At 37.2% G+C, this 22,599-nt stretch overlaps 2 protein-coding genes across 4 annotated transcripts in view; one reads left to right on the top strand and one right to left on the bottom strand.

Annotated features, from left to right (window-relative positions):
- Positions 1-8,606, bottom strand: part of gnas (GNAS complex locus) — a 28,597-nt gene extending 19,991 nt beyond the window's left edge. The window contains exons 1-3 of one of the 3 annotated variants that reach the window (XM_042002953.1): positions 7,152-8,606; positions 6,846-6,984; positions 2,058-2,130 (exon numbers count right to left, since the gene is read on the bottom strand). In XM_042002953.1, the coding sequence (XP_041858887.1) occupies positions 2,058-2,130; positions 6,846-6,984 (212 nt within the window). In that variant the 5' untranslated portion in view covers positions 7,152-8,606. Of the gene's footprint in view, positions 1-2,057; positions 2,131-6,845 lie in introns of all 3 variants that reach the window. The other 2 variants (XM_042002954.1, XM_042002952.1) reach the window with 2 other exon arrangements.
- Positions 8,607-16,311: 7,705 nt separating this feature from the next.
- LOC121652091 (piezo-type mechanosensitive ion channel component 2-like) lies at positions 16,312-21,739 on the top strand. Its single transcript, XM_042004646.1, has 9 exons — positions 16,312-16,375; positions 17,642-17,737; positions 19,564-19,665; positions 19,796-19,841; positions 19,947-20,112; positions 20,196-20,406; positions 20,522-20,735; positions 20,999-21,164; positions 21,620-21,739. The coding sequence occupies exons 1-9, from the start codon at positions 16,312-16,314 to the stop codon at positions 21,737-21,739; spliced, it is 1,185 nt and encodes a 394-aa protein (XP_041860580.1).
- The last annotated feature ends 860 nt before the right edge of the window (positions 21,740-22,599 follow it).

The raw sequence follows: 22,599 nt of genomic DNA, 5'->3' as shown, positions 1-22,599 counted from the left end.
AGGTGTTGATTTTCTAATGTAACTTTGCAACGATGCTTCCGTCCCAACCCATAAATGACAACCACCAGACGACTACACGCCAAGTCACTGGCACACAGATTGTTTTTAGCTTACTGAAACAAGCTAAAGATGTGATCCAGAAACCAAAATGCAGAGAAAAGAGAAAAAGAGACCAGATAATGTTTAATTATTATTACTTCAGAGCTTTCTGGAATGAAAAATTTTAGTCTTATCAACTTTGAAAAATTAAATAAAATAAGAATTTTGTAGCTGTCTGGTTTACTGTGTATCCAGAAAATTTAGACAAACACTGGAGCACATTTAAAAACTCCAATCCCAGCAGACACATTACATTTTTGGCCCGATGAAGATTAGTGTTGACCAACTGGCTAATATTAACCTAGTAATTTGATATTTTTTGCCCAATATGTGTACTTTCTTTACCTGGTATTAATGATAATAATAATGTATAAATTCATGCTGCAAGCCTGAAATATGCCTTTCATTTCAACCTGTCAAAGCTAAAACTGCACTGAAGAAGGGGCACCACATTTCAGCTTCCCAAAGACGACATCATGATGGGTTGACAAAGCTGTCTCATTTTGAAAACACAATTAATACATAATTAATAATTAGAAAAGACCATCTACTGAATGATCTTATTTGTATTAATTAAAGGTCACATATTGTGCTAAATTCACTTTCCAAAGGTTTTCTAACAGTCATGTGTGTCCTCATAGCCTGTATATAGAGGCCCAAAAATTTGAAAATTCTGTCACCTCTCACTTGCTTGCTCCACTTTTTAGCAAATGTGTGCTCAAACAGTCGAGTCTGAGATCTTTTCTTTTGTGACCTCACAAAAGGAAAGGCTAACTGAGCCTGCCCTCTAAAATCCTGTGCAGGCGCCAGCGAAAGCGAGATCCTCTCCCAGAGAGGGGCGTGAAGAGGCACCACTCATGAACATTTAAAATTTCAAACACAGAAACAGCCCGTTCTCAGTAGAGCTCACTAGAGCTACTTTTGGAATGGCTGAAATTAAAGACCAAGGCTGAATTTGGGGTAATACACTTTAAAAACAATGTTGTTGGACCTCTGACACCCATATGAAATTGTTGAAAAAATATATAATATGTGAACTTTAAATCTGTGGAGCGACCATTTATGCCTCCTCCTTCGGAAATTAACGCTTTTCTTCATTAGTCTTGTGTGCAAAACTGTTTTCTGCCTAACATCTGAGCAAATTTAGAATTGTATCTGAAATATTGCTAACTGAACCGGCATCAGATTGACCAGAAACCTTAAGTGAGCTAAATTGGAGCTCTGTGAATCAAAATTGAGTCAATTTAGGAAATAAGTGGCAATACCCAAAACCTATTTATGATAACTGTGAGTAAAACTTTGCAGATTCAAAATTGGGAAATATCACAAGTGTGTGTTAACCACTTAATTTTATTGATAGCCTAGATACGTTTTTAAGGATGTGGGCCTTAAAGACAAATGGCGATTATATTAATAAGCAGTTTTTTTCAAGTTGTCTTTAAGTATTGATGTGAAATGACAGTTCATAAGGTCAGTTTAAGCTTGCTGCATTCATGGACTACATACATGGACCACTGCTGATGTTGAATGTGGAAAGTTGCATCGCGCAGGCAATTGCAGACGATGTAGTCTGTCATGTTGACTCATCCAATCAAAACAGTATGTTAGGGAGACATATGGCAACAACAAGGTGGGTTTTAGCAAATTTTACATTGCATGCCAAAGTCTCCACAGAATTGTGTCAGAAATGGTGTGTACTTGGGCAGACAACCCATTTATAGAATGAAGAAAACAATTGGTGCCTTACTGTTAGATTAAGTATCTTACTTCCAGTTATTACACATTAGTCAGAGTTTTGGTGCAGCTAGTCTTTGGGATGACTAGAGATGTGTCCAGATTCAGTCTGGAGTTGATATTTTCCACAAAACAAGTCAACGTTGTTCTTGATCTTGAATGAATGGAGCACTGAGCCAATACTACAAATGCTCAACTATTTATAGGTGTTCACTCATACTCACTCTGCATTGAAGCCATTGACATGTAAAATCCTCATTTGCTTCACTATGGTGCTCTTTCCTGACTCTCCGGCTCCTGAAAAACAGATTGAAATTTCACTGATGAATGACAGGTGGACATAAATATACAAACACACATAGAGCTGGGGTTTGAGTATTGTAGCTGTGACCGACTATACTGTATGTATAACTTTGGACAAAGAACAAAAAAAATGGTTAAAAAGTGGGTAAAGGCAGGGACAGGTTTAAATTAATGAATATAAGATGAAGTACAATCTTAAGCTTTCATTTCTAGAAAGAATAAAGGCTTCAGACTTTCTAAAAAAATTAAAAGAGCATGCACCAGTGGTGTTAGATACAAAACAAAAGCTTAAATTCTGGGATGTAAAAGATTGACATAATGCATTATGTTTGATTTTGAATATTATACTGGTTCATCAATAAGCCTTTATATTTTATTTTTGCAACCACCATTAATACAAGCTAACCTGCAGTTGACAACAGTGTGCCTGATTTTGAAAGGTGGATCTCTGAGCTGTAGTGTGAACATTTCCAATTCAAGTTTTAGTTTGAATAATGCCATAAGAATGTACGTCTGCTTGGACAGTGAAGTCTTCTCTGGATTCCTGTTCTTTAGCTGATGCTAACTATCTTCTAACAAACAAGAAAGATCATTATGTGACGTTATGTCCTGTGCAAAAAATGTTTATAGGCTGTAAAAATGAGCAAGAACACAAAGCAATCATGGATTGTGATCTACTGTATTTTTACACAACACCATCAGGGAAACTTATGATCTTTCCAGGATTCATTCTGCAGCATCAGAGCAAACTTAATCATACGATCAGAGCCAAAAAAATAAATAAATAACACCTTCAGTGAGAAGAAGAACCCTGACCCTGACAACATCCTGAACCACCAATCTGCCATGAAGTTTGAAAAACGTGTTACTGTTTTAAAGGCAGTAGTTGGTCACATTAAATACTGAATTTAACTGGTGGCATGTGGCCCTGCTGCATAGATAGCTATATGCGACACGTTACTAAATGTGTGTCATCTGTAAGAATGAAACTCACAACTCTTACTCTGCCATGTCAAATCGGCTGTATGCACAAGAATGACAATGACTCCACTGTATAAGTTGCAGTTCTTTTGCACTGCCCAATGTCTGTCCAGTCTCAGGGCTGCTGTTTTGTTTTTATAAAGAGGAGTCTGTCGTCGTTGACCCCCCACCATTCTTAATTTTAGCTTTACAGCTAAAGGAAAGCTAAGGAATCAATTGCATGTCTTAGATAAAAACTTAAAAAGTCAAACACTGAGTCCAGTTGTGAAGCTTATAAACGCACCTTTTCAATCTACACCAGTTGTTTAAGCTCATATTGAGTCTCTCTAAAGTTAATATGGTATTGGATGCTTGCAATAAATTGATCATTTTTTTAATACTTACTAAATAATTACTTTTATATTCATCTAACCCCCCCCACCCCCGAGCATGAAAATCTGTCCAGCAAAACCAGATTATTGTACTACATGCATGCATAATTTTTGTGTTTTTTTATGCTGATATTAAGTGTTGAGTCCAAACGTGAACAAGAAACATGTTGAATTGGTGTTCTCTGTTTAATTACCCTTTCACTTCATCACACTGAGGTTTTCATAAATTTAAGTTGGTAAATATAACAGTGTAAATACCCAACAACTACTGCACAAACTTTCTTTATGGTTTGATCCAGTTTGAGAAGAGGGAAAAAAATCTGCAGCATTTTATTTATTGGGATGATTTATCCTGGGTTTCACATTCATGAGATGCATTTGTGGTAGGGCTGGGTGATTAATCGATAAATCGAACTTTCCATTTCTGGAGATTTATTTTTAGGAAAATCTGGATTTTTTTTTTTCCATAGCTAGCAGCAGACTTAGCCCTCCCTCCACACCAGAACGGTGTTTGTCTGACAGATTTTCAGTGAAGTGACCCTTCACTCACGCCTGGGATTTAGCTGTGCGTATAACTGCAGTGAGAAATGCTGCTCTCTATGAGATGCAGAAGTCAGCTTCACCCACAAACCCTAGTTAAGAGACAACATTCATAAGGGGAATTATCTGCTTTATTTTAGCTGGCATTCATTTATATAAACAAATAAATTTTTTTAATAAGTTTATTCATGTTTTGTAAAAGAAAAAGAAAAAAACGATTAAAATCGGAAATTGGATTTGGTTATAAATAATCGGATATTTTATTTTTAGGCCATATCGCCCAGCCCTAATTTGTGGTCACAGAAGAGCCTGGGGGTTGGACATTCTTAGTGGTTCAGCATGCATACCATGAAATTAATATCATGTCCTCAAATCTGACCGATAACCTCATGTCACAGTGTCTGCTCTTTTGTTTCTCTCCAATTTTCCCATCTTTTCCCACACTGCATCATCAGATAAAGAGGAAGCAGAGTAACAAGATAAAAAACAGCTGCATAATCCTGTAAAGTACAGTAGTGCGGTGCTAATGTGCAGGAGTTTTAAAAAACACACTAATCATTTTAGAACCTGTCTTGTATGTCCAAAATTACAAAAATGTCAAGTTCTGGGTGAATTTTTCCAACATGTCATAATAAAAACATCTAAACTGCTAATAAGCCTCATTAAATGAGATACATATATAGCAGGCAGAGGTCGGAACAGGTTAGGCTCTCTGAAGATGTCAGCAATTTCTAATGACTACAAGATTGAAGTAAATTTCCTCATAATGACAGTCTGAAAAGATCATTATGTTGAAGACCAGTAAGGGGGAATTAATAAACTCTAGACCAGGGTTATCTATCTCCGGTCCTCAAGGGTCGCTGTCTTGCAGGTTTTAGATGTGTCCCTGCTCCAACACCCCTGACTCATATTAAATGGCTCTCCTCAACAGCTTGTAGTCAAATGCTGCCCAATCGTGCTGACTCATCAATGTGTTTCAGGTGTGCTGCAGTAGGACATATCCAAGACCTGCAGGCCAGCTGCCTTTGAGAACTGACTGTGGACACCCCTACTACTCTAGACAGTGGCAGGATATAACACTGATGGGTTTAAGCTATTAAACCTCAATAACTTAGAAGTATATGAGTACATCCACAGGAATATACCTTCAAATTATAAATATTGTGGTGATATTACACTAGAATGCTTACGTTTTAATAAGTTGCCTTAATTTTAAACTGTAAATTCAACTTGTTTAATAAAAAACCCCAAGATTTGGAACATACCTGATATCTCTGAAGTCTAGGGGCTAAACAATTTATCCTCCACTGCACTTTTTTAACTTTCATACATGAAGACAATACCTCAAGTTGAAAAGAGGTCTGTCTGAAAATCATCCTCTGTACTATGAAGAAACCAGTCAGGGATGTTGTGTTACCCTTCAGTCGATCACATACTTGTTTCATCACTATTTTGTAGCTGTTACACTCCAAGTGAAACACACACTGCTAGCATGGGCCATAATCCTATTAACAGTTTAATGAGATGACAGTTAATCCAGTGAAACTGGCTGTCTAATCCAGTGACCAATTAAGAATAGTAAAATCCAATCAGATTGTGCAGCATAAACCAGCCATGAACATATTCAAACTTGGTGCACAGGCATGCTGAGTTTGGTTCTGCAAACAACTGACGTTTGTGTGCAAACTGCACTTACTACAAAGACTGACAATCCAAATGTTTTGGCTGTTTCTGGTGGGCTCTGAAACTTGTCACTTGTCATGTCTGTTATGAAAGAGATATTGATTCTCAGCATGTATACAAACCAAAAACAAGGTCTAGCATGCTGAAATTGTGACCCTGTAATGCCTTATTTTGGTTCACACTTTAAAAACATCTCCCCAATTAGGAAGACAGATAAAAAAAGGCCTGGAGTCCAACAAACAGTACATTATATAATAAAAGGGAGCTCACTTAATGGCACATATCTTTGTTATGGTTTTCATGTGGCCCTTGTCCTGCTTTTCTGATGTCACCACAACTTCCTACCCAACACAAATACTGGCATCATACATAATTCACCCTCAATGGTATTAGATAAACCAAATGTTATGATTTTTACAAAGAACACAGTCTCTTAGAAGTAATAAACCTGTAAATGTACAAACATGGATGGAACAAAGGAGTATTTTTTATGCCAAGTTAGACACTTATTTGTCTCTTATGCAATATCAGACTCAGCCCACTTCCATTTAACTAACAAACAACCACTTTTTACGTGTTATTTTCTTCATTAACAACATTCCTGAGTGTTTGTTAGTCAGGTTATATATGTCTAATGATACCTTATGGCCGCTCACACCCATAAACTGGCAGGTAATTTTCAGTTAAGCAAACTTTTCACACCTAGTGCTGGATAAACGCTAAAACATGTTGCTGCAAGAGGATATGTTCTTTTAAAAAGCATGCATTTATAATCTAAAAATATCAACAGACGCTGTTTTGATTCAAGTCAGGAACCTGGTTATCTTACGAGCACAGGCAGCAGTTTGTCCACTTCATATGTTTAACACTGCTTTTATATTGTCAGACCACCCAATGCAATCTACATGTCTGTAGGATACATGTCTAATTTGACAGCAAGGTGCTGCATTTTTAGTCTTATGCAATGGCAGGCACACTGTTGACAATGTTTCCCAAAACAACATCCCAGAAGGTTATGCGGGGAGGAAACCGAGTCTCAACTGTGCAAACTGAGAGGCCTTGCTTGTAAAGCAGCAAGAACAGATACAAGAAATAAAAAGGAGAGACACGGGGAGAGAGAAGAATCACACTCACCTAAAAGTAGTAGTCTGTGTGTCGCTCTGTATATTTGTTTGTCTTTTTGGAGCTGTTTCTCTATCTTTTTGTTAGCTTCTCTTTGTGCCTTCTCCTCATTTCTCTGGTCTTCGGTCTTACTGTTGCCCAAACAACCCATCTTCCCGCAAGAAAAAAGAAAAAAAGGGGGGTCCAGGGGAGGAGGAGGAAGAGGAGGTGGTAGAAGAAGTAGTGGAGGGGAGGGGGATATGTAGAAAAAAAAATAAATAAATTGAACTAGTTTAGATCCCTCGTTTAACCCGCGGATTTGGCAACAATGTTACCCACATTTACACAGTTTAACGATCCTGGTCTGTTCCACAACTATCCGTGGTTCAGATCAGTATAAATGATGTGTCTATAAAGCGTATTTTGCTGTCAGAAAAAGGGCAGGATACTGTTGCTGACGACACGGAGGCCGCCTTCTCAGTTTGCTGAATTCTGCTCGAGTTTTCCTCCTTCACGTGCACTATAGCGTTTGTATTGTTTCTTCAAAAATCTCCCCCTTGTCTACTGGATAAAGAATTGTAATCCACAAGGTTTGTTACGATAACAAAAACCTGGATTTCACCTCAAACGGAGGCAGCAGAAACAACCTAATTTGCATGTCCAAAAGCCCGGGTCTTGCGTCTCACTGCTGCCCGTGACAAGGAGCCGAAATCGGCGTGTCCGAAAAGCTCGCCCGTGCTGTGGCGCGGCTCGTCTCCACGTCGCCTTTCAGAATAAACATTTCCATAGGTGTATTCTTATACTCTTTGTATATATATATATGTCTCCCCGACGGCTGTCTTCGTCGGGGACCCAGTGGGACAGCAGGAAGGGATATAATATTTACACCCAACGCTACATGTGTGATAGTCTTGCGTCCGTCGTCATCCGGCTCTTCTTTATTCCCTGCATCAATTCAGGCCAAGACAGCTCCAAACTCGTTGCGGTTGTCTTTTCGTCTTGGTAATCCACCACCTTCAATTCTGAAACGATCCAATTCCCCTTAATTTGTCCTCCTTATTTGCGATGCCTGCTCCTTGCAGTGTTTTCTCCTCCAAAAGGCCTTCTCTCTCTGCCCCTCGCTTTTGTTGGTGAAATGTGTTATCAGCTCCTCACATCACCACCAAGCCTCCAAAACTGCGCACCAATAGACGATTTTTTTCTTTGATTCCAGGCTCGGATCCGATTAATCCCTCCAAGATTAAAAATTTAAAAATAATAATAATAATTGCAAAAAAATTACAAACGAAAAAAGAAGACGTGACAAAGATGTAAGAATCCCTCGAAATGTTTCCACGTTTCTTGCAGAAGGAAAAAAATAAAAAATAAATCAACCCCCGCTGTCAGGCTCAGTTTTTAGAGTCTATACATACGGCCGATATGTTTAAACACCTACAGACTGTCAAACAAATAAACATTTACATATATTCTCCTTGAATCCGAGGTGGGAAAACAGGCTACAGGCTTGAAACTACATGTGCATTTACATTCAGAAAAAAAATAGGACGCGGGGTTGTAGCAGCACATTCCCACCGTGAAGGCCGCTCCCCTCCTGGTCGTTGGTTGAGGAAGGTGAAAGACAGCAAAAACCAATTCTTGGAGGTTATTATTTTCTCCCTTTCTCTCTCTCTCGCTTTCTCTCCCTCCGAGAATAGTAGCCTACATTGAGGAGATAGACAGCGCTGAAGAGACACGGGGTGGGGCCACACAGCGCTCATTGAACCCTGGGAAGGAAGGACCGAGAGAGGAGGAGAGGAGAGGCCGCTGCGCTTCGTCACATGGCCGTGGCGCGGAGCTGCGTCAGCGGCGCGACTGTGCGCAGAAAACGGCGCCCTCTTCGAAGAAAAAGACCGCAAATGGGTGGGAGTCGTGCAGACCACGGGTCAGGAGCTTAGCCCCGAGCTCTCTGAGTATAGAGGGTGGTGGAGGAGTTGCTCCTTTTCAAAGGAACAGGCCCTGAATTTTAAACTTTACTTGAGTGGAGAAAATAGTTATATATCCGGTTAATGAATATAGACTTATCACGTAAATACAAGGAGCTGAGAGAATTAAACGGCCTACCCACAATATATGTTGTATTAATAATATGAACATACAAATAAAAAGAAGTTGAATAAGTAATGGAGTATAATCCATCTGAAAATGTTATGTAATACACCTTCAAAATAGCATGAAATACAAACACAAGAACACAAGTTCCAAAAGCTGTAACTAAGTACAGTATTTGAATAAATAGGCTGTTCTTTATTATAGAGAACACACCAAACAAGGGTAAACCTACATTTATATACAGTATAACTTTACAAAATGCAATGAATCACACTGAATTAATAATAGTAAATAGGAGAAATGAGGTATAGAGGTCAAATGAACTGCATAGCACCTTTGGTTGCTTTAGGAAAAAAAACTAAACAGGAACCATAACAAAACTATGCAAAACAACAAAATACAGAAACCTGAAGCAGGAAAGATACAAGAAAGATCCAAGATACAAAACAAACAAACAACAAAACACATTTTGAAAAGAGATGTGCCTACAGCACAGTTTAAAGCAATAGTTCTCAAACTTTTTGAGCCATGACCCCCAAAATAACGTGTTGGTGTTCACGACCCCCATGCGACGACTTGTTTAATGTGTGATGTATCAGATGGGCCATCTTGCAGCAACCTCTAAATGTAAGGCTGGAAAACTGTCAGAATCTTTCTAAAAGAGGAGTAAGTAATTTTTGGTGGTTCACCACATGACAAGGCACCTCAATGCACAAAATCAGCTTTTCTCATGCTGATAAAGTCCAATTCTGATTTTTAATCTGACATGTGTACTAACTTTGCTGTTTATGTGTTAATGTGTTAAAAAATAAGATGCTAATTTCAAAGATTTATGTCTTCATTAATGGTTTAATTTTGACAGCCCTGATAAAAAAAACACATTTATTTGATAAATATAGACTATATGTTGTTTGCAATTATCTGGCAACCCCTGAAAATATCCTGTGACCCCCATGGGAGTCCCAACCCCCAAATGAGAACCCCTAGTTTAAGCACCCCAGAGAGTTCACTGTCCTAACTCTCAAAGGAAGACAGGTTTCAGTAGTAAACCAAGGATAGCAAACTTAGTGCTCTCTTGTTCTCAGCCAAGAACAAGAAACAACTAGTTGATCTTGTTCAAAAGTCCTGAGAGGTCTACTGGGAATTTAAGGCACTGCAGGTTTGAGGATGTATCCTGTAATGAGATTGTCCAAAGCCTTACAGACAAAGTGGAAGGATTTTAAACTTTGAGCAGTATCTGAGATGAAGTTTGTGGGTATTTTTTGCAACATTTCTGAGCATTGCACAGTCCAACCTTGGGCTGAACTTGCTGGAACATCCACTCTTAAGAACATTGACAACTGTCTTTAAAGTTTTTCAGCTGTGAATAATGCACTCTAAATATTCTGGAAATGGTCTCATAACCCTTTATAGATGGGTTGTTTCAACAATAGTTTCTCTAAGGTCATTATGTCTTTCCCTTTTGGCATTATGTTTGTCAAACAGATCAGAAGCTTTTGCTTTAACACTTATTATTTAATTAGTTCTTAATCCCTAAGGAAACAGGATATGTTCAGTTTCAGCATTTTAGCATTGTTTTTCTTTCTTTTTTTTTTATTTTTTGCTGAATAACATGTTGAAATATGTCATGTGCTATAATTACTCATCTGAGGTTGGATTTGTCTAGTTTTAAGATTTGTTAAGGGCCAGAAGATTTTTTTAAAATGCCCTGCATGTGACCGTATACTTTGTGGCTACAACTCTGATGTCTAACTCAGGTAAGTAAAAATTTCTTTATAAAATCACAGAGCCACTAATGAGATGTGCTGAAACCGGAAGGTTCTTAAAATTTGACACGAAAGCTTACTTTTAATTTAACTGTTGATGGGTTATCATAGAATGTAACAGTGATTTAATACTTGGTTTAAAAAGCTACACGATAACAGGACAACTTTTACCTGTCTTCACCAATTATTTCACATGAATTTGGAAATAGTAATAATAATAACAGCTGCATTATATTGCATCTGTAGTTACTTTCATGTTTTCTCAACATTTATATGATGCATATTTGTTTTGACTGTTTAACTTTTCTGTTTAACTTTTATGATAGCAACATGGTGCCACACAATCTACTTTTAGCTATGTTTTCCTTTTTAAGTGCAGTGTCTTGCTTTCTGTGAACTGTAATGATAACGTGAGCCTCTTTCCTCCATTTGACTGAGGAATAAGCAAGTTTAGAGGCAGGGATAACTGATGCTTCATAATCTCAACTTTTCTGGCCTCAGCGCACCAGTGACATGCTTGATGAAGTGTCGAAGGCTTCAACGCACTCAGCCTGATATTCATCACCTTCATTTATAGACTGGTTATGCAGGATTTGGGAAAAAGAGCACAAGTCTTTGTGTTATTTGTCTCAGGGCTTTATGAGATCATCCAGTATTGGGTTGAACAAGCTGTGAGGTGATGTGAAACATCTTGATCTTTAGAATTGAGCAGGAATATGGGGACCATTTGCCTAAATATTAAACACTGTTTGCATTAAATGTGAAATAATAAGGTTCTAGTTTTCAATGATATGACAAGTCAAATTAGTAATTAAATGATTTTGATGTGCTTCTTGGGTCAGGTACTTGCCACTTGGGTTCATATTCTTGGCTGAGTCGCTTTCTTGAGGTTGGTGACTAGAAAACTATCATGAGACTTGGGAAATGAATCGGTGAGGGTGTCATCCAGTGTGTGAGTGAGAAATGGGTGTTTATCCTGCACTGTGGTGGACAGTGTTCACGGCTAACTTCTAATGACTTGGTTCTTAGGTGACTGATGGTAGTTTTTATCAGCACTGCTTTTTAGAGTTACCTTTAAATTATACCCGTTTCTATTATGCATGAGGAATTTTACTTTAAGGATTTCTTTTCTCTGTTTGTGTTTCTCCAAGTAATTCCACTCTGTCAGTCACTGCTGCCCAAAGGAGATGAACAGGATCAGCCAGAGAATAACTAGCTCCATGCTGCCCCTTGCAGCCAGTGTCAGAAGGGATGAAACTGTCCTCTATCAAGAGGTCACTGCAGTTTTTGTTGCCCAACTTACCCACATTAACCTGGATTTAATCCAGCTGGTCACCATTGGGTCAGTTGCAATCTTAATTTACTTAGTTGATAAAAATAGTGAAAGAGTTTGTTGTAAGAACACTGTGGTCAACGTGCTGGGACACTGATTGAGTGGAGCACATGATCATCAAATGTTAACCAGTGAAGATGAAGAAAGTGATCAGAATCAAGCCTGAGCAAAGTGGTACACTAGATGATTTCCCTATTTGTATTTTTAGCATATACCTGTCAATATATGGAGAAAATCAAGCATTTAACTTCTTAAGAACAAACAGAGACTTGACACCCCCACTGTGTCCATTTTCTCAGACAGCTGAGATCTTTCAACATTTCCTGGATGATGTTCAGGGTATTTCATGAGACTGGTGGCCAGTGGCGTTCTTGAAGCTGCTGTGTTGGGGCAGCAAACTTATCCATGAAACCAGTTATGTTGTGGGTGTGGAGCTGAACTCTCTGATGGTGGTTTCAGAGAGCAGAATGCTGCCCAAATGAATGACTATACTAGACAGTCCTTCTCACCTTCTCCACAACATGCTGACAACCTCAGGAGCATGTTCAGCAACAGACATGCGTTTTTGTCATGTTGCAACACAGAAGATCGCAGGAAATCATTCCTTCCTGCGGCCATCAGACACCATAACCTGGTAGAGTAGATCTCCAATCATAATCTCCCAGTAAATACTGTAATTGTGTATTTAAGCTAATTAGTAATGTCTTTATTGTGTTTAAATTATCATTTAACTAAACTGTTTTAAAAAAGCACTGCAATGCAGTATTTCCTTCTGGGATTGATAAAGTCTCTCTGATTCTGTCTTGTGTCTGCATAAAATGACTGACGGTGAAGAGCAGAGTCGTTGAGGTGATGGCTGTTGTCACCAGTGAGATTTAATTTTTATTTTGTATATTTTAATGTATATTTTGTGGTTATTGGCATGGCCATGTTGTGTTGGGAAATTTGGTCAGTATAACATGTTTGATAAAAATACATCCAGGAAGTTTAAATAAATCAAGTTTTAGTAAGGTTAAGAAAGTTTTAACAAGATTTTGCAAGTTTCAGTAAATTTCATGTAGTTTATTCGGCTTAGAAATCAATATATATTTAGAGTTTATTTTAATTTAAAAAGTACAGCTAAATGATAGCGAATTGTGGTGTATTACAATATGCATAAAATTGTTTGTAGGTTATATGCACATATAAATCAACATACAATTTTATAACAGGAAAAACACTGAAAGGTTGTCAGTGAAAACGCAAACAAAAATCAGCAGTAATGTTTTGCTGCCACAAGGTGGCACCATTTCACCTTTAAACCTTAGAGCAGTCAGCACTTGTCCAGAAGTAATCACAAAAATGACTCTGAGTATAAATACTCAAGTTCAACAAAAAATGGTTAGAATACTTTAGTGAATTTGAAAAACTACCTTTCATAACAATTAATTATGTGACTGTGTGACTGTGTTCTAAATGCATTATGAGGAAAGTGACATATTCATGTTTCTATGGCTGATTTTCCTTTAGAAGTAGGTCTTTTGCTCCTCAGACTTTGAGGCCAGATTAATCAAAATCACAGAGAAGCTCCACAGTCCAAATGTGTGTGCTTCAGATGTATCAAATGATTATCTATCTGTGAACATACTGTAGAAGACAACAATATGAGTTATGCTTTTACTGCTCTACTCTGAATACCCCAAATCATGCTTACAGTTATAATCAGATGTTGATTATTCTTCCCACAAATATTCTTTCACTCTACCTGTCCTTTATTTTAACATCCGTTATGTATGTGTATCCATGTATTATAGATTTATTAATAAAAAGTCTTTTTTAATTGACCTGGCAATTCATGATAAAGTATGTAAACATGAAGAAAAAGTGTACTATTCAGTTAAACAGTTTGTCATATTCGCCTTAAAACTTATGTTGGTTTACTCCACATTATTTCATTGGTGTCCTTTACCCTTACAAACCCAGCTAAATTTGCACAATAAAAGCCCACACTGCAAACTGTTAGATTTTTTATAGTGAGCATTTGGGTAAAGTGCATCAATAATGGAAGTCTGTAAATGGTCGGAGAAAATAAAAATGATGGGACAATGTGAGACTATTCCCAGCAACAGATCAATATTAACTGGACACTCACTAATAATATGGTGCTAAAATTCAAATTTCTTATTTATGTTACTTTGCCAGTTAGCAATTTCTGCTTATAAACTGATTACATTATGTGGCATACATCTTTCTTTTGGCCACAACTAACAACATTCAGCATCATACTAAACCAAATCTGTAGATCCTAATTCTTGAGAAAAGTGACAATTTTTGTCATGTATCTCATGAACAACCAAATACACACTCCTACTACATCAACACCTTTGACCCTTTTACAGCACGTCCACTCCCTTTTCTTTTAAACTGCACTGTTGTGAAATGCTGACAAAATGCTCAGCAGTCACTCTCATCATAACCAATTTAGATTTATTGCTGCTGAGGAGTAATTGAGCATTTTTTTAATGCTCTCTTTGAGTCAGTGGGTCCATCGGCCCGCAGAGGGTAATAACCTCTGATAATCAACAGACAAATGCATGAAAGGACTTTATTTGTGTAATTTGATGTTACTCTGGAAGTTTGTAATTATTTGTGGTATTGTGCTGATTTAATGGAGATTAATAAGTTAGATTGCTTCTTGTGTAAATAGAGGAAAACAAGCTCACTTTCTTTTCATTCCTCCATTCTTTTACTATTAATGAGTATTATAAGAAGTGTTAGTAGACATTACTTCCACACGTTGAAAAATCCAGCTCATTATAGATAACAAGTTGGAAGATAGAAAATATTTGTATTTACATGTAGAATAACTCACAAATTGTAGATCAATCAATCAACAAAGCAGCTCCAGCTGAAAGTCTTATTTCTGCTGTGAAATATTCGTGTATTTTACATAGAACATTTGAATAGTAAATGTAAGTATTCATAAATTTAATCACTTCAGCTCAGATGTCTCAATATGAGACTGAATTAAAGCTTTAGGGTGTAGAAGAACACAAGTCCTGTTTGTGTTTATAAGAAAACAAACCAAAGTACACGCTTTACATTAAAGTGACAGACGCAATGCACATGATATGCATATGCACATGCAATGCTTCCAGATGAAGCGACCAATTCGTCATCTTTTTCCTATGTGCTAATCATTTCCTAATCAGATGAAGGGGGGTGCTGAAGCCTGTCCCAACTACCATTGGGTGAGAGGCAGGGGTACACCCTAAACGTGTTGCCAGTCCATCACAGGGCCAACACAGAGACAAACAACACTCACACTCTCACTCCTACAGTCAACCTAGAATCATCAGTTTAGCTTGTATGTTTCTGGACTGTGAAAAAGACAGCTATATTAGTAGATTTGCATTGTTCTGGTGGTCATAAATGTTATTTCGGTCATTAAAAATTTTTCCAAATTTGTTCTCCAAGTCTGTCTCTTGCATTTGACACAAAGTTAATGTTGTTGTTCGTCTCAGTCTTTGCATTGATCATTTCTCTGTAGTTACACCAGGTCTTTAATGGCCTCACAGCCATGAATATTAGATACACTTCCCTTCACCCCACAGTACAAATATGATGAGCCAGCCTTTATCTGGCTATAAAGAAACATAGTGGCGCATGGGTTTCTGTCTGGGTTTCAAATATATATAAATATAGAGAGTGGTTTCGGACAGAGGTTTCATCCTAAGGAATGAATGAAGCCAGAGATGTCAGCATGCACAAAAACATTAAAAAAGAGCTAATTTCATAACAGCTAACAGTCATATTGTGCATAAATGAATTGTTGCTCCTTTTTATCTTTCTTTATTTAATAATGGAAGAATGTTTTCCAGGACATTAATGATAATGTGTGTTGTCCAGTGTGGGATTAGCTGCAATATGAGTGTAGTATCAGAGACGCTGGGCTACAAGGCATTATATCTGAGAAAATGGGAGGTGAAGAAGGGAAGGGAAGGGAGGGTGTGACAGAGGCATAAGCAAAGAGCAAAGGGAGTCACCATCTACAGTACACACAGTTTAGGATAGAGGTTTTCCTCTCTCTGCTTTGACTTTCATCACAGTGCTGCTTTGTACTGGACTGACATCGTTTCTGACTTGTAACTGTTTTTGTGTTGGACTGTGTTCTCACTGCTTTATCAGAGGATGTTTTGACTGAAGCTGCATTTATTTTTTACTGAGAAATGTGTGAGTAAGTTGAACTTTCCTTCAGCATGTCAAAGACATTTATCTAATGAGTTAAAGCGTCTAAAGGAGCTGCAGAGGTATCTCTGAGACAAAAAGAGACATGGCAGGCGACCTCGTGGTGGGAATGCTCTATAACTTACTACTTCCACTGCTGCTGCTGACTGGTGAGTTGATGTCTGTTGAAATATTTCAGTGAAATACATTTTTTGCTGATAGAAATTCAGCTTTATTAGGATTATAGGTATTTTTTTTATAATTGCTGCTCCAGGTATTTTTATCTCAGAGTTGAGATTTGAATAAGATTAATTCATAAAAGCGTTTTAAAAGTGGTTTACATTCAAGCTGTAGGACATCAGGGGTTGTGCTTACTGGTGCAAAGTACTGAGGAAACAAAAATAAAAATAATTCAGTCATTTATTTGACAGTATGACTGTTGGCTGCCATCGAGACTGATACAGACTGCTGACAGCAAACAAATACAATAAATTAATTGGAGCAGGGGGATTTAAACGATTAAAGTCACTAAGTAACTTTGACTTTAGTTCCTTTTCATGCAGCTGTACTACATGAAACTGCTTTTCCTTTTTTAAAAAGTGATGCTCAACCTTGTCCTGAATGCATGTCAGAAATAGAATAAACGATACTGCTGAGTTATTGTTGGAAATTCTGTTATCCAACAAATCTAAAGTGTTTGATGTATATTGTATTTAATAATTCAGATAATATTCGTTGGCATTTTAATAATGAGACTAAGACTTTGAAAGCAACAAAATATTAGCTGTATATTTGATGATGTAAACAAAAGAAACCTCAATATTAGTGCACTTCATGTTAATAATTATTTATTTAATTTTATATAAGCATGTATAAACTGAACATATACTTAAGTATATATCAGGTGGCAGAGTTTCTCCATTAACTTTCTTTTTCTAATAATACTACTTATACTAATAGCATTAATACATTTTAATAATCCTTTTAATTTAAATAAAGAAAGGTAAGTTTATTTAAAAAATTTCTTATTCCCTAAACAGGTCAGAATGCTTATGATGACTTTTTTCGTTTTTATTACACAAAATGATGTAAAAACAGCCTAGTAGTTGGTTTTTAGTGGTTAAGACAAGGCAAAATTATTTTTATTACACATATCATGTACAAGACAATTCAAAGTGCTTTATTTAGATAATTAAAAACATTTAAAGCAGGGTACAGGAGAGGCATTAAAAAGTAAGTAAAATAATATTGAGAAATAAAATCAAATTAACCACAATTAAAAGGGTGTGCAAAAATCATAATAAAATAATATTAAATAACAATTAAAACGCAAGCAACAGTCTTGATCAATTAAAGGACACCGTGCAGCTTTTAATGAAATTTCAATAATTAAAATCAATGCAGACCATTTCTAACATGTTGTATTTTCCTCTCAGCATCTTCATTTCGCTACAATGGCCTGTCAGTGGTGTACTTTGTGTTTTTGCTTATCTTGCCGCTGCTGCCGAACCCCAGTCTGGTCACTCTGAAAGGTGAGAATGGCTCAACAGACAAAATGCACTTTTTTGATTTTCTGTTTTATCTCTGAACCAGTGACTAATTGAAATATTTTAGATGCAAACCTAACTCACATGTCAATGGTAAACTGGACACACATTTATGCTTTTTCACCAGTGTCACTCATTTATATCTGCATTTTAAAATAATCAGATTAAATTAGATTAAATAACTGTACGACACCAAAAATCAATACTTATTTCCTACGTAGAAGCAGCAAAAAGCAGACACTTTCACAGTGTGAATCATTTAAAATTACACATAGTAAGTGGTTCTCATTATGTTCTGTGTAGGATATTCAGCTCTATGACAAGTGATTAAAAGCAAAACTTAAACAGCTTCTCTGTTTGTTGGTAATGTCTCTCACTATGGATCTGATGGGCCTCAGAGTCTTAGCGATAACTTTGTAAGTTTTACCAGACTTAGACATTTAAATAAGCTTAAAGTTATGATTTGACTGAGCAGAACTGCTAGTCATCAGCATGTTTTGTTTTAAATAGTTGTAAGTAGCTAGAATGAGTCATTAAGTTTCTAAAGCATGTTTGTGTGTTCTTGTTTTTCAGTAGTAGGCTAAATGCAGAAGCTTACTATATTTGTGTGCTCCAGAAACAGGTTTTACTGCGGCCCTGTCTTTGGAGCCAAAATAAAAACATTTTAAGGGACAAGACTTGGCTTTAAGGTTAGGTGTTTGAACAATGTTAAGGTTAGGGTTAAGCGTTCAGCTGTGGTTAGGGATTGGGTTAGGGGCTGGGGAATGCATTATGTCAGGGGTGAATTACCACAAAGATAGCAAGAAGAAGTATGTGTGTATGCATATGTGCCTCCTCTGTATTGATCACCGCTTTCTCATGAATTAAAGTATCAGTACTCCTCCCTCAAAGTACTTTGTAAAAGGGAAGTGGGTGGAATGATCAAATCAATTATGCATAGCCTGGTAATTACAACAAGGAATTAAAAGATGTGATGTCAGCGTTCTGACAGCATTTCTCCTACACACAGTCCTCTGTCTAAAACCTGTAAGCCTTTCAGCCTCAAACATCCCCGTTATGTTCATCTTCCTAATATGATCCTGCTCTCTTTGGACTAAGTGATGAAGTGTGTGTTCAGTTTGTGCAAAATGTGTTTTTGTGCAGCCACCTATACTTGGTAGTGTGTACGTGTGCGACTGTGTAAGAGGTTTAAGTGAAACAATGCTTTTAGTAAAAATGGTGAACATGAACAACACATTTGCTGGTTCAGCTAATGTTGATCCACATCAGCTGTTAATGCTCTCAGAAATTTTGAATGTAAGAGTGAAATTCTAGACAAAAATTATGGAATAGTTCATTTAATTAAATTACCAACCAAATTATCTGCATAGTTATTGATTTTACCACAGTTACATTTAATGAAATATAGTAAAGCCAAAGTACAAATCAAAAGTTTTAGAAACTTGCACACATTTTGTGTAAAGCAACAACAGTTTAAAGAATAAATAGTTTTTATGGTCAGTTAGATAAGTTGTTAAACTAAAGCCAACATTAGCTGTAACTAACCCTAATGATTAACTTGTAGTGGTTAGCACTGTTGCCTAACAGGAAGGATACCAGCAATATTTAAATTAAATTAAATTAAATTAAATTAAATTAAATTAAATTAAATTAAATTAAATTAAATTAAATTAAATTAAATTAAATTCTAAATACTTAACTAATCCCAGGGGGAAATTGCAAAATATATATATGTAGGCTATTTATTCTGAATTTTTAAAAACTTAAAAGTGTGCTGACTTTGTATTTTTCATGCTTGTTGCTACTTTTAGGTGGAACAGGTCAGTTCTTGCGGCTGATCATTTACATTAGTCTGATCTTCCTGAGTCTGCAGTGCTTCATGCAGATCCCCTTCGCGTACATCCCTCCAGATGGTAAAAAACCTTTCAGACTAGATTTCAAATTTAGCTGAAATATTGTTTCATTTTAAAATGGAAATAATAAATACTTGTAATCTGAAAATAATTACTATATTCTTGATTACCATTATTGTACTTTTAACAGTTAGTAGCATCTGGGAAGACGTCCTCTACCATTTGGGAATTGTAAGGTATGAAGCACACTTGGCTGTCATAATTTCAAATGAGTTTTTTGTGCATTTTTATATCTAAAAGTGCCAAGTTCCTCCATGTGCATTATGTGTTTGTTTTTACAGATTCAGTTTGGTTGATCCGGGAAATGTTGTGCGTCTTTTGGCCCCAGATCTAGGCCTCTTATCCTCTACGCTGTTCACACTGAAAATGTGCAAAAAACTACTACATCCTCCACCTCAAGTCAACCTCAATGAAAATGGAATCCCTCAATCAAACACTGAGGTAAAAGCTCCCTTATCTATTCCTGAAACATTACTATTTGATAAAAATGTGATTGTGAAAATCTCTGATTTGTTTCATGGGTCTTGCAGGATGTGGAAACCTCTGACACAGAATCAGAGGAAGAAAGTGACTCAGATGGCTCATCTTTTGACAGCTCGGAGCAGACAGTGCCAGTTCAGTCTGGCCCACCACAGTTTGTCCAGAAGCTGATAATGTTTGCTGCCGGACTGAGACTGCTGCTGTCAGCAATCATGAACACAGCAGGGAAAGTGGTGGTGACTCTACTGCTGGGGCTGGCAGGTACAGTACATCACAGAAGCTGTCATGTGCAGGTATACTGTAACTTTAAAATGTCATTAGATTTTGCCTTTAATTCTCTTGACTTGCCGTGTTGTGTTTCTGTGTGTCTCTGCAGGTATCATAGTGCCCTCGCTCACCTCAGGAGTGTATTTCGGGGTGTTTCTAGGGCTGGTATGGTGGTGGATATTCAGCCGCTCCATCAGTATGCTGTTTTTCAGCTCCCTGTCTGTAATGATGGCCATCTTCAGTGGGGGACACCTGCTGGCTCTGTACCTCTATCAACTGCCCCTGTCCCAGATACTTGTACCACCTGATGATGTCTATGCCAGGTACAAAAGAGACTGAATAAAAGAATTAGACCTATGAATTCACTTTTCTTCCCCCCCATACTTAATTTTTTTCCTGCTAATTAGAGTGCAATGACAAGCATTTTAATTAAAGATGCTTATTCTTTAGAAATGGTAGTCTGGTTTAATACATTCATTTTTTTAGGATTTGTCTTTCTCAAATGAACATTTTTAAATCAAAAGTCACCTGCACTCCCTCCTAATGAATTAATTCCTCTATATCTTCATCCTGACCTCCTTCCCAGGGTGTTCGGTATGACTGGAGTGATCCGAACCAGCATTTCCCACCCACATTCTCTTGGCCTGCACCCACATGTCTGCTGGCCCGACTTCATCAACCCTTTGATTCTGCTGCTGCTTTACTACACACTGGTGGCTCTGCTACATAAATGGGTCCACATCACAGAGGAGGTTTGTGAGAGTGTGAAGAGTATTATATTCAGAAGTCAAAGAGCTTCACTGGATATTTTATGCAGTCATAAAGATATAGAACCAAATTATAGTGTATCACTACAAGTGTCCCTGCAATGCTGTAACTTTCATTGTTGAATTACTGACAGAAAAAATGACAAAAATTCAAGCCATTACTTAGCACCATTAACATATTATGATTAATTATTTTAAAACACTGTTATTTGCTCTGCAAGCTCATCCTCATTCCCCAGGCAAGGACAATAATTTCCGTTTTGTACTAGCTTATTTGAAGGGTGTCTAATCCTTTTATAGAGCATACCACAAATGCAGCAACTACCAATGATGCAGATGCAAGTTATACTACAGTTGCAATAGCTATTCTACGATTGTAAGACCATGAATAGTATTCAGAGTGCACTTTATGCCTTTTTAATAGCTATTGTGCTTGTCAGGATACTGCTGATGGTGACAAATCTGAGACTCCATTAGAAAGCCCAGAGGCTCCTCCAAGTTTCTCCAGGGTCATCTACATCACAGGAGATAAGCAAGAGGTGACAGAGAAACATGAATAGTTTTCCTCCTAATTGTAATTTAGGTCAACACAGTTTTTCTAATACATTTAGCTTCTATATTGCTCTGGATTCTCAGTATGCTAAGTGCTTGAATAGAGAGCAGCTGCAACAAGAATCAAGACATTCAGTTGCCTTCTTGTCAAACACTTAGGATATTTTTTCCCAATTATAAAATTGGTTGCTTGTTAGACCAGGAATCTAGTCTTTATGCTTACTGGTAATTGCTCTGGATAATACAATTAACATAAGTAAAACAAACTTAAAGACTGCATTAGCATTTAAATTACACAATGAGCTCAAGATTTTTCCTTTCCAGCTTTTGAGCAGCACTGATGAAGAAACCTATCTGCCGGATGAGGTGGGCAGTTTTTACTTTTTAATAGACTGATAGTACAGTTGTTTAAAAAGTCTGTAGGTGTCTAAATGTGATGCTTTTTTTTTTCCAGCAGCCAATGATTCTGATGACTGGAAGTTCCTGGCAAGATGTCCACAGCAACAGCCTTGGATGTCTATTAGAAGGGGCTGGATATACAAACTGTTATACTCCACCACATTTTGAAAGCAAAGACTCTCCTTCACAGGGTAAACACCGCTCCACAAACACACAGCCTTAACAACCACACTCACATGTGTAGTTTTATAAAATTTCAGCAAATCTGTATCTCTCATGTTCCCTAAAAACTGGCAAATCACCAGGTGCCAGTGCCGTATTTGGCTTGTGCAACATATTTTTAAAGCCTTTTTATCTTATTTTATCATATTTTGTACATTAATGTCATCATTTTGTTTGTTTCTCTTGTTCAGAAACAGAAAGTGAAGAGGAACTGGGAGAAAAGACTGAAGAGGTCTCAAAAAGTCAA

This window comes from Melanotaenia boesemani, chromosome 13, assembly GCF_017639745.1.
Source record: "Melanotaenia boesemani isolate fMelBoe1 chromosome 13, fMelBoe1.pri, whole genome shotgun sequence".
Taxonomy (NCBI): Eukaryota; Metazoa; Chordata; class Actinopteri; order Atheriniformes; family Melanotaeniidae; genus Melanotaenia; species Melanotaenia boesemani.
Note: the sequence above shows the minus strand (reverse complement) of the source record. Positions and strands in the feature narration are given on the sequence as shown.